The 17,457-nt window shown below is 43.7% G+C and overlaps 1 protein-coding gene across 1 annotated transcript in view; it reads left to right on the top strand.

Moving 5' to 3' along the window:
- The window catches only part of LOC103346716 (annexin A10), a 52,168-nt gene that overhangs the window by 17,338 nt on the left and 17,373 nt on the right, over positions 1–17,457 (top strand). Inside the window, exons 4-6 of the mRNA XM_070047157.1 lie at positions 12,011–12,124; positions 13,963–14,053; positions 15,369–15,448. Coding sequence (XP_069903258.1) covers positions 12,011–12,124; positions 13,963–14,053; positions 15,369–15,448 — 285 coding nt within the window. The remainder of the gene's footprint in view (positions 1–12,010; positions 12,125–13,962; positions 14,054–15,368; positions 15,449–17,457) is intronic.

The raw sequence follows: 17,457 nt of genomic DNA, 5'->3' as shown, positions 1-17,457 counted from the left end.
CTTGGCTCTGCTTTTGATTCCAGGACACCCTGGGAGGCAGCAAGTGATGGCTGAAGTGATTGGTTGCTGGCCACCCACATGGGAAACCCATTGCCTGGCTTCAGCCTGGTCCTGCCCTGACTGCAGATAGCATTTTGGGGAGAGGATCAGCAGAAGGGAGCTCTCTCTTTACTGTCTCTATCTCTCTGCCTTTCGAATAAAATAAATAAATAACCTACTATGAGTTGGAGGGCTGGATCTAATTTAAACAGGGTGACCAGGAGGGGCAGGCTACGTGAATCGCAGTGGGGAGAATATGAGAGAGAAGGGCAAAAGCAAAGACCACATTGCTGGAGCAGATCGAAGCTAGGAACAAGGAGAAATGCAGGAGATGAGGGCAGAGAAGTGGCAGAACATGCATCATGTGTCTTGTGGACCACTGTAAGGACTGGCATTTACATGGAATAAAAAACTTGGAGTGTTTGCATTGTCCTGAGATGAACTCTAAGAATATTAGAGTCATGCATCGCTGGATGAGGGGTTGGGTTCTGAGCAATGCATTGCTTGGTGATGTCATTGTTGTGAGGACATCCTGGAGTGGCTCACACAAACCCAGATGCTGTGGGTCAGTCACTCAGTGTAGCCTCTTGATACGCTCAAGAGACAAACAACACACAGAGTCTGACCATCGATTATCTTCTATAAATAAAGGAGTCCACTCTAAAATGATGAAAGAAGGTATAATAAACCACAAGCCAGCAGCATAGTTGCCTCTGATCAAGTATTACGTGTGCTAATCTTTCACAGAAGGGGCCATGCACCAGGTTTGTTTATGCCAAAGGCACATACCACGCATGTATGGGGTGTGCCTTGTGGCATATTAGGACAGCATGATGTCACCAGGGGGTAGAAATGTCCCACCCCAGCATGGTCCTGTGGACCACTGTCATCCACGCAGCCCATCAGTGCCTGGAATAATGTCATGTGGCACATGGCTGTATATACGTGTCTCAACACGGGCTGGATTCGTTTGTTAACAGGGTCACACCTTGAGGTGTGCTGAGAAAGGATGAGGGAGCAAGAACAGGTGGAAACCTCACTTGAAGGTTGCTACTGTCATACAGGCGAGGGAAGATGGTGACCTGACAAGGGTTGTAGCAGCAAACGTGGTACAGGTTCACCGGTTTCTAGATATATTGGTTAAGTTAGAGGCGAAAGAATTTCCTGACAATTGAATATAGTAAAAAATTGCAAGAAATACACCTAAATACACAAAACCACAATGGAAGGATAGCAAGAAAGACACTGTGGGGATGGAAGTCAGAGGGAGACAACTGAGTACTGGCATCGCCCATAATGAATCATGAATGATTTGCAACAAATTGATTACTATTTGGGGGGAAGAAAAGATGTTTTTGAGTGGCTCTTTTGTGCCAGAAAATAAGGGTTTCACCTGAGTTATATCTTAACATTTATACCAACCCTGTGAGGTGGGTGCTGTTATTTTTCCTTTGCGGATAAGGAAGCAGACAGAAAAAGGCTAAGTTACACACTGGTCTCCTCGCTGTGCTTTCCCCAGCCAGGATTCAAGCCTGACACTCTCCCTCCAGAAACTGTACATTCTAAGGATGTTAGAGGCCCCCTGATGCTGTTCTCTTCACTGAAACTCTATTACTGCAATGAAATTTTTACAAAATCAGTTTACTCTATCTGCACACACACACACACACACACACACACACCGAGTGACAAAACAAGATAAACAGCAACACCTAGTGGTGGTTTACAGTGGAATACATAGGCTAGGACTTTAAAAATTCATGGGAAAATGAAATTGAAAATTTTAGCCCAGAAAATTGTTGAAACCCATGCATATGTTTTTCATAATATTAATTCTCCAAGAACTTTTTAATGTCCCTAATATAGCTCTTGTAAAAAATAATATAATAGACAAAATGTTAGTGATAAAAAAATGTGACTAAACATTAATTTAAAAACTGATGCAGGCCCAAATCATTTGAATCCTGAACATGGCCTTTGTCCTTTATACAAAATCAGTAAACTAAGTTTTTTCCCTTTCCACATTCTTTCATTTGCCTATATTTACATTATTTTCACATTCATTTACATATTATATATGCATTATACATTTTTAAAAAGATTTGTTTATTTGAAAGGTAGCGTTACAGAGAGAGAGGGAGAGAGAGACATAGAGAGATCTTCCATCCACTGGTTCACACCCTGAATGGCTACAACAGCCGGAGCTGTGCCAGTCCAAAGTCAGGTGCCAAGAGCTTCACCTTGGTCACCAAGTGGGTGGCAGGGGCCCAGGCACTTGGGCCATCCTCTGCTGCTCTCCAGGCACATTAGCAGGGAGCTGAATTGGAAATGGAACAGCCGGGACTTGAACCAGTGCCCATATGGGATGCTGGCTCCACAGGCACTGCCTTTACCTACTACACCACAGCACAAGCTCCCCCTACATATTTTGGATGCTCAGCAATGCACTAGGGCTAGACGCTGAATTTCAGAGACATTACAAGACATTACAGTCCATATTCTGATAGACTTTGGGGAAAAATACTCAGATATAACATGTTCATCATACTCCTGGAACATGATCATTAAAACACAGTTCAGTAAATTCAAAGACAGAGCAGTGCTGGGGAAGGAACGATCTGCCTCACTTGGGGCTTAGGGGAAGGTTCAGAAAAGACAGGGTAACTGCTCTCACCCTTCCATACACTGCCAACTACTGCTCTGCTCTCATAACAAAAGTGCATGGAACTGGTCCATTTCCATTCAGACCTTCCGTGCACTCTTGCCAGACTTAAGTGTCCCAAAATGCTGCACTCACCACCTATCCGCCTCATTGATCACCTTGTTCAGACCTCACAGTGGCTTCTGTAGCCTCCACACTATGAAGAGGCCCCACAAAGCTCAAGGAAAACATGTTTGTTTGGGTGTGAAAAATTTTGAAACCCATGCCCAGCTTCTTTCAAATACAAAAATCCCATGAACGTTTTGAATGCCGCTGGTTTGCATGGATTCCAAGAATTTTTATGCCACGGTAAATTTACCTTTTCATTCCCTATTCTAGAAACTTTTTGGAGTAGCCTTGTAAAACAAAAGGGACCACTTACTTGTTGAACTGGGTGGCGTGAACTATGTAATTGTGCGTGCAGTTTGCTCATCTGTGTGCTGGGATGACTGCAGCTCTTAGCGCACACAGCTGCTGGGATGAATCTGGCAGAGAGGAGGTGCTCAGTACTAGTGAATCATGGTAATAACCAGCACACTGTTCTGCCTGATCTCACATTGCCACAGGTGTTTCCTCTGCATTTGAAGGGAGGCTGGAATAACTGACCCCCAGAGTCTCTTGCAGACACTTGGATTTCCAGTCCACTCGACACCCATTTAAAGCTGGCTTATGCACTTGATGTGCACACCCTCCTGTCCCCATACTGTGCCTACTCTGCCTCTGCACACCGTCTAGTGCCACTGTCTCTTCACCTTTTGCCTGGCCAAATCCCACCTGTTCAAGGTGTGAATCCAAAGTACACTTCCCACGGACTTTAGTTTTATTGATATTCTCTCTCATTTCTGAATTCTTACAGTTCTGTAAGTAGAAATGCAAACTCCTTTTCCCCTTAGTATTATAATAGATTACAGAATTGCTATTGATGCATCTGTCCTGGTCTTTCCATTTCAGTGGCATTCTGCTACAGTAAGGGAACAAACATCCCAACTCCAGACGGGATATTATAATTTTTTCTTTATTTAGTTTGAGAATCAGAAAGCAAGACAAGAGACAGAGAGACAGAGATCTCCTATACACTGATTCATTCCCCAGATGCCCTTAAAGGAGGGAGAATAAAAGACAGAGCCAAGTGCCTGATGACCTCTGGCCAAGTAATAAGGTCAGAGTCACAGTGGCCACTTCCAGCCTGCAGTCATAAACCCAACCCTCTGGTCATGCTGCTTGGCCAGGCCAGATGACTTGGCCATTGCCAATACTTCCTGCTCTCTCCTTGCGCATACGCAAGTCTTCCCCTGCCAGTATGCAGAACTTTATTTGTCTATTACTTGTCTATTAAGGTAAACATTATTTGTCTATTAAGCATTACTTGTCTACTAAGGTAAACGCAGGTCTGATTGGTGGCAGAGGGTAGCGGTTAGCTTTTGTTCAGCAAAACAGAGTCTTGTGAGCTACTGTTAGAATGACAGGTCCAGATGCCTCACATCGTCTCCAGCACTCTACCAACTCCAGAGAATGTGCAGCGGTATCTTACGATGGCTTTACCTTTGTACATTTCTGTTTATTCCATTTATTTGAGAAGCAGAGCAAGCAGACAGGCAGAGCCCCAGTCTGCTGGTTCACACTCCAAATGCCTATAAGACCCAGGGCTGGGGCAGGTTGAACTGGGAGCTTGGGAACTCAATCCAGGTATCCCACTTGGGTAGGAAGGACCACTGCTGCTTCCCATTAGGGAATGTGCAGTCGGAGCAGGGCTCAGATCCAGATGCTCCAACATGGAATGTGGGCATCCCACCTGGCATCCTAACTGCTGCCTGCCCCTGGTGATGGTTTTAGTTCCCGAAAGTCTAAATGTTCAGAGTCATTTCAGGGCTGATTTCTGACTGGCATGTTTGCTTTGGTAAAATATCAGCTCAAATCTCTGGTCCATGTTTTCACCAGACTGTTCTTATTGAGGGTTTTATTTTTTAATTTGATTTAATTTAATTTTTTAAATTTGACAGAGTTATAGACAGTGAGAGAGAGAGACAGAGAGAAAGGTCTTCCTTCCGTTGGTTCACCTCCCAAATGGCCGCCATGGCCAGAGCTAACCTATCCGAAGCCAGGAGCCAGGTACTTCTTCCTGGTCTCTGATGCGGGTGCAGGCGCCCAAGCACATGGGCCATCCTCCACTGCCCTCCCAGGTCACAGCAGAGAGTTGGACTGGAAGAGGAGCAACTGGGACTAGAAGCCGGTGCCCATATGAGAAGCTGGCGCTGCAGGCGGAAGATTAACCAAGCGAGCAATGGCACTGGCCCCTGTACTTATTGAGTTTTAAGAGCTTATCGGCCGGCGCCGCGGCTCACTAGGCTAATCCTCCACCTTGTGGCGCTGGCACACCGGGTTCTAGTCCCGGTCGGGGCGCCGGATTCTGTCCCGGTTGCCCCTCTTCCAGGCCAGCTCTCTGCAGGGAGTGCAGTGGAGGATGGCCCAAGTGCTTGGGCCCTGCACCCCATGGGAGACCAGGAAAAGCACCTGGCTCCTGGCTCCTGCCATCGGATCAGCGCGGTGCGCCGGCCGCGGCGGCCATTGGGGGGTGAACCAACGGCAAAGGAAGACCTTTCTCTCTGTCTCTCTCTCACTGTCCACTCTGCCTGTCAAAAAAAAAAAAAAAAAAAAAGAGCTTCTTACACCTCAAGAGGTGTAAGACAAGTCTTTTGTCCACATGTAAAGTGACAATCTGTAGTTTCTCTTTTATTTCCTTAAAAGTTCCTTTCAACAAGTTAAGGTTTTCCTTTCCATAAAGTCAAATTCATTATTTTTTCATTTTTAAAAAAGATTTATTTATTTATTTATTTATTTAAAAGTCACAGCTCTACACACACACACACACACACACACACACACAGAGGTCTTCCATCCACTGGTTCACTCCCGAGTTAGCCACAATGACCTTGGGCCATATTCTACTGCCTTCCCAAGCCATAGCAGAGAGCTGGATCAGAAGTAGAGCAGCAGGGACTAGAACTGGCACTCATATGGGATGCTAGCACTGCAGGCAGCGGCTTTACCCACTAGGTCATAGCACTGGCCCCAATTTTTTTTTTTTTTAAGATTTACTTATTTACTTGGAAAGTCAGAGTTACACAGAAAGAGAAGGAGAGGCAGAGAGAGAGAGAGAAAGAGAGAGAGAGAGACAGTCTTCCATCCGTTGGTTCACTCCCAACTGGCCACAATGGTGGAGTTGTACCAATCTGAAACCAAGAGCCAGGAGCTTCCTCTGAGTCTCCCAAGCAGATGCAGGGGCCCAAGGACTTGGGCCATCTTCTACTGCTTTCCCAGGCCACAGCAGAGAGCTGGATCGGGAGTGGAGCAGCTGGGTCTTGAATCGGTGCCCATATGGGATGCCGGTGCTTCAGGCCAGGGCGTTAACCCACTGCACCACAGCACCACCCCCTGGCCCCTATTTTTTTTTATTTTGATTTGCATTTTCAAGTATTATCTAAGAATTTTTTTTACCTATATCAAGTTGCAAAGACTTGTCCTGTTCTTTCTTCTACAAGATTGAGAGATTTAGCTTATTGTTTTGGGGATATACCTGTAGAACAATTTTAAGCAGAATTGGTAATTCCTTCCCTGTTCTCATTAAAGGGAAAACATTTGATTTTTCATTGTTATCATATTAGCTGTTTTTGTGGTACATAAATTATACCTCAATAAATTGAAACATGTTTAACTTAATAAAATATATACAACTAGAAGACATAGGGATGCCTACTAGATGACAAAGAATTCTAATGCTATCTGTATTCTCTTTGTTGACAAGTTACATAGACCATGAGGGAATGCAAGCATGTTTTCAGAATAAGAAGTTGATGGCTGATAAAAAGATAAAAGGCATAAATAAAAGTATAGCTGCAAGAATTGTGGCGCACTGGCAAGACAACAGGCTTCAGATTCATCGGTCTTGGTCCTAACCCTGACATCACTCTTTATTTTCTGTGGAGCCTTTGGCAATGGACTTAACCAGGAATTCCAATTTCTCACCTTCATGTTTGAGATCTTAAGATCTCCATAATGAACTCTTTTTTAAAGATTTATTTATTTATTTGAAAGTCAGAGCTACACAGAGAGAGGAGAAGCAGAGAGAGAGAGAGAGAGAGAGAGGTCTTCCGGTCTTCCGTCCAGTGGTTCACATGGCCCACTCCCAAACTGGCCCCAACAGCCGGAGCTGTGCTGATCTGAAGCCAGAAATCAGGAGCCTCCTTCAGGTCTCCCACCCAGGTGTAGGGACCCAAGGACTTGGGCCATCTTCTGCTGCTTTCCCAGGCCATAGCAGAGAGCTGGATTGGAAGTGGAGCAGCTGGGTCTCAAACCGGCACCCATATGGGATGCCAAGGCTTCAGGCCAGGGTGTTAACCCATTGCACCACAGCACTGGCCCCTATAATGAACTTCTTTTTTTTTTTTTAACTTTTATTTAATGAATATAAGTTTCCAAAGTACGAATAATGGATTACTATGGCTTCCCCCCCATACCGTCCCTCCCACCCACAACCCTCTCCTTTCCCCCTCCCTCTCCCCTTCCATTCACATCAAGATTCATTTTCGATTATCTTAGTATACAGAAGATCAGCTTAGTATACCTTAAGTAAGGATTTCAACAGTTTGCTCCCACACAGAAACATAAAGTGAAAAATAATAGATGATTTTTTTAAAATGATGATGAAATCAGATCAGACCTATTGTCATGTTTAATCCCAGTGAGAGTCAAGTTGGGAGTTGATAGTTTCTTTTCTTTTCCTTTTTTTTTTTTTTTTTTTTTTTACAGAGGATCAGTTTAGTATGCATAAAGATTTCAACAGTTTGCACCCCCATAGAAACACAAAGTGAAATATATTGTTTGAGTACTCGTTATAGCATTAAATCTCAATGCACAGCACATTAAGGACAGAGATCCTACATGAGGAGTAAGTGCACAGTGACTCCTGTTGTTGACTTTACCAATTGACACTCCTGTCTATGGCATCAGCAATCCCCCTATGCTCCAGTCATGAGTTTCCAAGGCTATGGAAGCCCCTTGAGTTCTCCGACTCTTATCTTGTTTAGACAAGGTCATAGTCAAAGTGGAGGTTCTCTCCTCCCTTCAGAGAAAGGTACCTCCTTCTTTGAAGACCTGTTCTTTCCACTGAGATCTCACTCACAGAGATCTTTTGCCAGAGTGTCTTGGCTTTCCATGCCTGAAATACTCTCATGGGCTTTTCAGCCAGATCCGAATGCCTTTAGGGCTGATTCTGAGGCCAGAGTGCTATTTAGGACATCTGCCATTCTATGAGTCTGCTGAGTATCTCACTTCCCATGTTGGATCACTCTCCCCTTTATTTATTCTATCGGTTAGTGTTAGCAGGTACTAGACTTGCTTATGTGCTCCCTTTGACTCTTAGTCCTTTCTATAATGAACTTCTTATAAGACTTAAATGGACAATCATGCAAATCATCTAGCAGAATATATCAACAAATAAAACTTCAATAGCCACCAGTTCCCTTGCAAGTTAAACCTTGAAACAACTCTAAACTGTCTTTGCATGAACACCAATTTGAGAATATGAGAGATGAAATAGATAAATATTCAAACAACTCCATTTGTTTCTTTTTACAAAATTGTGACATGAGCTATATCCAGAATTTCTTCTTGAATTTATTTCATAGAAAATCATGTGAACCAAATATTCCTAATTCATGTTATTAAACCATTTGCACAGGCATGTTGTCAGTCCTAAAACATGTTCATGAATCAATTTACTGTCCTGGTATGACTTTGTAGCTGTTAAATGGATCTAAACAGAATTCTGTGACTATTATGCGTGGTTTCTTCAGGAATTCAAGTTGGCTTTCTATTTTAAGCTATTTTCTCAATGTTTTTATGAATCTTTGTTTAATGAGTAAATATTTTTCAGAAATGTTTGATGTTTTCCTTTCAGAAAAATCTTAGAACAGGGGGATTTATAGGCTGTCATTATTTTGTTTTAATTCTCCATAACTTGGAGATATAAATTATCTTTCTGCACTTCACAGAGATACACTGCAGGCCATATCGAAGGAAATGCCTCAATCAGGTGCGTCTCCAACTGTGTGGCAGCCACATTCAGGGAGCAGCTGTAGGCGATCATGGAAGAGCGAATTAGCAAGACTGAGAAACCAGAGACTGCAGTCCGGACAGTTAGGGGCCACGCCCTAGGGATCCATGTGGCCAGGGTCTGGGGGTGACTTGTTCCCTCAAAATCCCACATGCACGCTTGATTCCCGGCCCAGCAGCGTTGGGAGATGCAGCTTCGTGGGAAGTGGGGTTCCAGGCTCCTGGCTTCAGCCCGGCTCAACCCCCACCATTGTGGCCATCTAGGTAGTGACCCAGCAGATGGAAGATCTCACCCTCTCTTTGTCTTTCTCTCTCTCTCTCTCAGCAACTTTGCCTTTCAAATAAACAAATACAACTGAAAAAAAAGTCAATTAGCCTGAGGCCAGCAGGGGCTTCATCGAATCTACCAACCAAAGGTTATGTCCAGATGTAGTAGAAGTCAAGATCAATTCCACGGTCTTGGAGTCACACTGACCTGAATCTGCATCTCACCCCATCCCTGCAACCTGCTTACAGTGTGAACACAGGCAAATTTCAACCACTAAAATTGTTAACTCCCTCATCTATAAACCAGTTTGATCCTGCCTGGGTATTTTAAGGATTAAATCAAGTAAAAGGTGTAAGGAAAAGTCTCTTGTATAGGAGGTAGTATTGTATTTTAAAATTAATCAGGAGGCTAGTACTGTGGCGTAGCAGGTAAAGCTGCCACCTGCAGTGCCGGCGTCCCATATGGGTGCTGGTTCGAGTCCCAGATGCTCAACTTCCAATCCAGCTCTCTGCTACGACCTGGAAAAGCAATAGAAAATGGCCCAAATCCTTGGGCCCCTGCACCTGCATGGGAAACCTGAAAGAAGTTCCTGGCTCCTGGCTTTGGATCAGCATAGCTCCAGTTGTTGCAGCCAACTGGGGCATAAACCAATGGATAGAGGACCTCTCTCTCTCTCTCTTTCTCTCCCTTCCTCCCTTCCTCCCCACCTCTCTCTGTCTCTCTCCCTCCCTCCCTCCTTCCCTCCCTCTGCCTCTGCCTCTGCCTCTCTGTAACTCTGCCTTTCAAATAAATAAAGAAGATATTTTTAAAAATCAATCAGGAATATTTATAAATCTCTCAATAATGCACATAACAAAAATCATTATAATCATCTGGTGAATTAGCAGAACACAGAAAAAAATGACTAAAAATTAAAAATGAGAACTTTTCTTAGTAGAAGGTAGAGTCAAAAGATTTAGGGGCAGGCATTTGGTTGACCTCCTGGTTAAGACACAGGTTGGCATATCCGCACCCCATATCAGAATGCTTAGGTCCAATAAGAGCTCTGCTCGTGATTCTAGCTTCCGGCTAATGTTCTCCCAGGAACGGCTCAAGTAGCTGGGTTCCCATGTAGGGACTCAGACTGAGTTTCTAGCTCCCAGCTTCAGTCCCAGCCCAACCCTGGTCATTGTAGGCAGTTGGATGGGATCCAATGGATAGAATCTCTATTTATTTCTCTCTCACTCTCCCCACCCCCACCTTGTTTATCTCTCTCAAATATTTTATAAAAGACATTGAGTTAAACACTGGATTTGCAAATGAAAGATACTGCGATTTAAGCGATGTGCTTTAGGAAGAGATTTGAGAAGTCTCCAAACCAAGTGTTCAATCCATCTCTAGAAGTCTAAGAACCAGCCTGTGCACAATGGAGAAGAACAGAGTGGGAGAAACGCCTGGCTGTGCACTGCCTCTGTGAAGGGGCATGGCCAAGGCCCTCTGACTGCTCCTGGAGAAGGTTTACAGCCTCAGGCTCACGGACTCCACTGCCTTTAATTTATACTACTAGTGGTCAGAGCAGGTAAACAGAGCCCGGAGTTCTTCACTGGGAAACAGTCAGAGCCAAGTGTTGGCACTGCCACTTCAGAGATACAAGCTTGGGCAATTGAACTTTGCTCACCTCCAGTTCCCTTATTAGAACAGGAACGATGGAGCCAGCCTCAGGGGATTATCCAGGATCACTGTAGTTACTGTTGGTTAGAGCACTTAGCATTTGTTGAATGTGCTGGCCCAGGTAGGCAGCTGGTACTTCCCAGGTATCTATCATTAAAGGCATCATGCGAGTAACCATCTGCCTGTGCCGCTCCCGCCACCTTGGTTAGTTTAACTCTTGGTTTGTAGGCCCCTGCAGAGGACAAATTCATGACCTTCCAGGGTCAGGTGAACATAAAAGATGTGCCACCTTCTCTAACAGGGATCTCTTTTGTCCTGTCTTGATGGCTTTCTCAAGGGTCACTGAACCATAGAAAGTTGTACAAAACTCCATTCCACAAATCCCAATACCTTCTATCTGGAAACACAGATCAAAACAGAAAATATTTTATAAGAACAATGAAGCTTTCATTTCCTTAATTCTTATAGTCAATTGTTAATGAAATAGGTTGCAATGATTTCCACTTAATATAGATGGATAAAAGCACCAGAGACCATTAAAATTAACCTGTTATAAAGTCATTAGTCCTCACTGAATCTAAGCTCACTGCCTTTTTGTGATATAAGCTTAATAACAGTAGGGGGCACATTTAACAAAAGTCAACACTGGACTCCCAGTTCCTGGACTAGCCTGGCACACAAAGTATCTGCACAGTGCACCAATGAGTTACTGAATCGGCCAATCAGTAAACAACCTGCATACTTTAGCTCTAAAGTTATTTGTCTGATGTGATTTGCTTTTCTATCAAATCACATATAAGAAAAGGGGGAAGGTTAGGGACTTTTGTCAGATAGAGGATTTTAGCTTCAGGCTCAGTCAATACACCACAATGTGCCTTCCTTATACATGTACTGTTTTTCTCCCATCCTTTCTGCTTCACCTACCTTAATCCAAGCTCTCATGACCTCAGCTAGCCCTCACCAGGCAGTCTCCCTGCCTTCTGCCATCATAATCTCTCTCTCTCACCCCTCCCTCCTTCCCTTTCAAATAAATCTTTAAAAAAAATCAGTCATCTTTAAACCTTCAGGTCCATCACTGTGTGTGACCCACAGATATGCTTGTACATGTAATCAAAACTAGCCTGGTTGTGACGTGGAATGGCCTGGAAAAGGAAGTCCTACTAGAAACCTTCCTACATTGAGCCCATTCCTCCCATTGCTTTGCTGACTGATGGTGAAAACCTTTATTTTTGCCTCCACAGGACCTGATTGGCATGCTGAAGGAGCAGCTTTCTGATCACTTCAAGGACGTCATGGTTGGCCTCATGTACCCGCCACCATCCTATGATGCACACGAACTCTGGCACGCCATGAAGGTAGCAATCTAGCCCAGAAACATACCTGTGGCAGGTGCAGGCTGGCATTTCCGGCATTTCTGTAGACGGGTGGACTGCCCCAGGATGCTCCGACATACTTGTATGACCCTGCAGGGAGGGAGGAGGGACTACATGAGCAGTGATGTGACCGTGGAAATGCTGCAGCCAAGGGAAGGAACTGGGCAGGAAGACGGGGCCTCCAGAGCCCATGGCTGGGGTCAGCCTGCTCTGTGGTTAGACAAACCCAGACTAACAAGTCAGCTGCAAGATGAGCTACCAAAAGGCACGCCAGAGATGAGCCCAGGGCCATTCATGTTTGCCTCTCCTCAATGTGTATTTGTATATTGAAGGGGATGCATTAAAACTCATGTGAACCTTTTAAAATTATCTCTAAAGACCTGGTTCATTAAGCCAGAATGGGATGGAGAGCTAGAGTCAAAATACACTTGATCTTAGCCAAAAGGCCAAGAAGCGATAGAGTTAAAATACAGAAGTGATCTAGCTTTATTTTTGTGACCTTAGGTTGGTCCTTTATAAAAACAATTGCTCAAATATATCAGAAGTTTACTTTGCAAGGATTGGAATAATAATTCTTTCTTCCAAAAAGTCATTTCAGTAAACCAAATCAACTACAAGCTTGTTACAGATTTTGTTGCCCAGAGACAGAGACAAGAGTGAATTTAACTTCTTTCCAGAGACTGACATTAAGTACCTGTTCCAGGAGGATGCTTGCCAGTGGCCAGATTACCACAATCTGTGAACCATGTGTGACAGGAAGAAGAAAGAAAAACAATGACAGAAATGTGGATTTGGGTCATCATATGTACAGATCAGAATAGACAGTGTATAAAATTCACTATTTATTTAGACTACTCAACTTTTCTTAAATGTTGCATACAGTTCCTAGCTTCTTGCAAAGTTCTGTGATTAAAAATGTAAGAATAAAGTCATATGTTGCTGTATAAATGGATATTTTTATCAAAATTTCACAGAACAATAAGGCTTTCTGTGGCTTCCCTGAAAAAGTCACACTGCCCCTGAAAATCACTATCATAGACAAATACAAGTGCACCTGTCTAAATAGGGAGCACAGGAAGTGCTCAGTCCAAATGTTTAGGCAAATTGTACAAAATTCCACATTTAGGGAGATGAAGAGCCCTAATTTCCTTTGGGAAATTAAAAGATCTGTGCTTTTTTTTTTAACTTGAAGCTTTATTTATTTGAAGGGCAGATTACAGAGAAAGAAAGAGAGGAGAGAGTGAGAGAGACAAAGAGAGATATTCCATCTGCTAGTTCATTTTTCAAATGGCTCCAACAGCCAGGGTTGGGCCAAGCCAAAGTCAGTAGCCTGGAACTCCATCTGGGCCTCTGGGGCCCAAGCCCTTAAGCCATATTCTGCTGCCTTCCCAGATGCATGAGTAGTTACTGGATTGGAATAGCCAGGACTTGAATGGTGCCCATAGTGGATGCTGGTGTCACAGGCAGTGGTTTAACCTGCTGCATGGCGACACTGGCTCCAGAAAATCTATGTTTGTACTTCAGCTTGCTATGGAATGGATGTTCCAGTAGCAAATGGAAATGCTAGAGGCATGCCCATGCTTTTTATTATAAATGAATAAACTGGGTTTCCTTTGGATAATAGCATCTTCTCAGGGTGAAGCGGCTACCCAGTGTCAGAGCCGGAACTGAAGCTGGGTCTGTCTTTATCCCAAACACATGTCCTTGCCTCCTGCCACTCCTCACACCACCAGGAATGCTGTGTCCCCCTGTACAGTACATAAGGCACACTGCTATTCCCAACAAAAGTGCCTATGGATCTCTCTCCTTTCTCATTCTAGGGAGCAGGCACCGATGAGAACTGCCTCATTGACATATTAGCTTCGAGAACCAATGGAGAAATTTTCCAGATGCGGGAAGCCTACAGTTTGCGTAAGGAAATGCGTCTGTGTCCATGTGTTGTACACATACGTGAACTTCATATTTCTCAGTAGATGAAACACTTCAGCCTATGAATTCTACAGAACTCTCTAAGATACTTTTACATGTGAAATATCACTCACTCAAGATTCTAACTCATCAAGTGCAATGGATGACTGCTGTGCTAAAAATAAAACCATTCCCTAGACAATCCAGCTCAGCACATCCTCCCTGAAGAGCTACCAGCTGCTGTGAGATGAATGTTTTCATCCCGACAGAAAAGTCCCAGCAGGTCAGAGGGCAGTTGTCTCTGACAGCAGAGACCTGCTCAACAGGCAAAACACAGCGAAGTGCAGTGGTTGTCGAACTGTCCAGAATTCCACATCTGGGGAGACATTTTTGAGTTCTACAAATATATTTGCTATGCTTTATGCACATTTCTTAATTCCTGTAATCTATCCCAAAATCAGATTTTTGTACCTTTCAAAAGTAGAAGGAGTAGCTAGTTTTGTTTTCGAAAGGGTTTAATTTCTTAAGCTCCCACGTATTATGTAGTATGTAACATTGAATGTCAAGAAAATGTCCCAGTCACCTCCAATGCATTTGAATGACAAGACTTTCCTCAGGGCAATGATATAAAAATCTTTACTGAAAATAGTAAAATGAGTCATGGCAGCACTTAGGAAAAGTACTAGAGTGGGCAGCAGTCTATAGAAATGGAATGTGTAATTCTACATTTTGAGAATAAGAGAATGAAGTGACTCTCAATGCTGTTTCTCACTTTAGGAATAAAGATTTTTTTTTTAAGATTTATTTTATTTATTTGAAAGACAGAGTTAGAGTGAGAGAGAGAGGTCTTCCATCCACTGGTTCACTTCCTAAATGGCCTCAATTGCCAGGGCTGGGCCAGGCCGAAGCCAGGAGCCAGGAGCTTCTTCCAGGTCTCCCACATGGGTGCAGGGGCCCGAGTACTTGGGCCATCTTCTGCTGCTTTGCCAGGCACATTAGCAGGGAGCTGGATTGGAACTGAAGCAGCCAGGACTCGAACCAGAACCCATACGGGATGCCGGCACTGCAGGCAGAAGCTTAACCTACTACAGCAAAGCACCGCCCCCATAAAGATAATTTTTTAAGACAAGAAGCCTATAGCTTTGTAGTCATTGGGTGACTGATTTTAGTGGTGGGCAGTTTATTGACAGAGAAATGTTGGCAGGTTGATTGTCTTTCTAGGACTTTCAATCACAGCTTGGGCAGTAGCAGGAAGTAGCTCAGAGCAGACTGATGTGTGGTGCTATAGACAGGTGTACTGTAATGTGGCTCTTGTCAGAATACAACAACAACCTCCAAGAGGACATTCAGTCAGAGACCTCGGGACACTTCAGAGACACCCTCATGAACCTGGTCCAGGTATGGCATTGCACAATTCACACCACTCTGCCCTGTGACAGACATGTGCTATTTCCAAAAACCAGGTCAGAGAGCCGTGGTACACTAGAAGTCAACAGTTAATACTATGCAATAGCCCTTCCTGAGTATCAGCTGTGTTCAGGGCACTCAGAAACTTGACTTGGTAGAGAGACAAGCACAAATAATTAAAATTCATCATACTTACAAGGAATACACACACACACACATCTGATACATTCTAAGAAAATAGAAAAGATTAGAAATATTACAGTGAAAATTCATAATTCTATTAGAAATTAATTTCATTTTTAAGACTGCTAACTGAATGGAGGGCTTATAAACTTTTCCGAGCCTCAGACACATAGTAAATGAGAAACCTATTTGATTCATCACATCAAAGCATTACAACATGGATATTCCCATAAGCACATTAGAAATGATGAAACAGAATAAAAAAGTATAAGCTTCTATCCATTGATGGTCTACGGAGTTAATAGATGGACATCTATTGTTTAATTGAATCCAACAGACCCCATGTGACTGTGTAGCACGCCCAGAGCTACCTACAAAAAAATCCTATCATGAAAGCAAGATGACTTCAACTTTAAGTTAGATTTTGTCATTTACTTTATTTTTCTATATCAACTAAATTGTATGTAATTGCTTCCATTCAGATATTTCTTTTTTTTTTCTTTCTTTCTTTTTTTGACAGGCAGAGTTAGACAGACAGAGAGAGAGAGGGAGAGAGAGAAAGGTCTTCCTTTTTCCGTTGGTTCACCCCACAAGTGGCCACTACGGCTGGCATGCTGCGGCTGGCACACTGTGCCAATCCAAAGCCAGGAGCCAGGTGCTTCCTCCTGGTCTCCCATGCGGGTGCAGGGCCCAAGGACCTTGGCCATCCTCCACTGCACTCCCAGGCCATAGCAGAGAGATGGACTGGAAGAGGAGCAACTGGGACAGAATCTGGCACCCCAACCGAGACTAGAACCTGGGGTGCCGGCACTGCAGGTGGAGGATTAGCCTAGTGAGCCGCGGCGCTGGCCCTCATATAATATTTCTTAAGACGTTCATCTTACTAGCTTTATAGTCAGAATACTATTTTAAAGATACAATTATCATTTGTTTTATGTAGTTTCTCGAATGTGCTTGTCGCCTGATTTAGCAAACACATGAAGCCCACAGTTGGGAAAAATAAAAATGTCTTTCAAGCCAGGATTTAGGTTTTTTGTTTTGTGTGTAAGGGTGTGTGTATGTATGCACATGTGTATACTTGAAATGACACAAAGGTATATAAATATCCAAACCTTTCCTTTCTATATCAAAAACATGACTGAGTAGTTAGCCAAGAACTGCACTAAAAGCCACAGAGAGACAGAATTTTTGTACATGAGAATGGGAAATTAAGAAAAGATTCCATTGCTTTCATGGAGGAACAGGGGCAGGCATTTGTGAGGGACCACGTGGGTTGTTCACATCCCACATCAGAGTGCCCGGCTGAGCTGTGATCCACCTGCTTCTAGGGAGTTCTGCATACCACTTAGCCAAAGCTCTTCCCATGATCTAGTTCTCAAATATGGCTTACTTGTTGGTATCTTTGCAGCCGGCAACTCCACTACCACACCTCTTTTTTATTTTTTCACAATCTGAAGACAATTCCTTGAAGGCTCTGTCAGACAGGAAAATTGGCTGGCATTGCTTTGGGGCCGCCTAAACAGGCACTTTGCCTTTCAAAGCCTCTTTGAGTTTCAGCTGGAACAGCTTGAAATCAGTGTTTCATAGTCTCTTAGAGGCACCAAATGTCTAAACTTTCTCTTCACTTTTATTTCTGCTTGCAAGCCAGTCCCTTATTCCATGAGCTCATCTCTTTCTTGCAATACACAGTTAAAATCATAAAGTAAATGTCATTTGCAAAGCTCACATGAGGACCAGACCAGGTTGCTATGATCATGGAGGAGCTCTCCCCCACAAAGCAACCTCCAGTCTCAGTCTCCACCCACTGCAGCACCTGC

This window comes from Oryctolagus cuniculus, chromosome 8 (assembly GCF_964237555.1).
Source record: "Oryctolagus cuniculus chromosome 8, mOryCun1.1, whole genome shotgun sequence".
Taxonomy (NCBI): Eukaryota; Metazoa; Chordata; class Mammalia; order Lagomorpha; family Leporidae; genus Oryctolagus; species Oryctolagus cuniculus.
The sequence above is the reverse complement of the archived record's forward strand: the minus strand, read 5'-3'. Positions and strand labels throughout refer to the sequence as shown.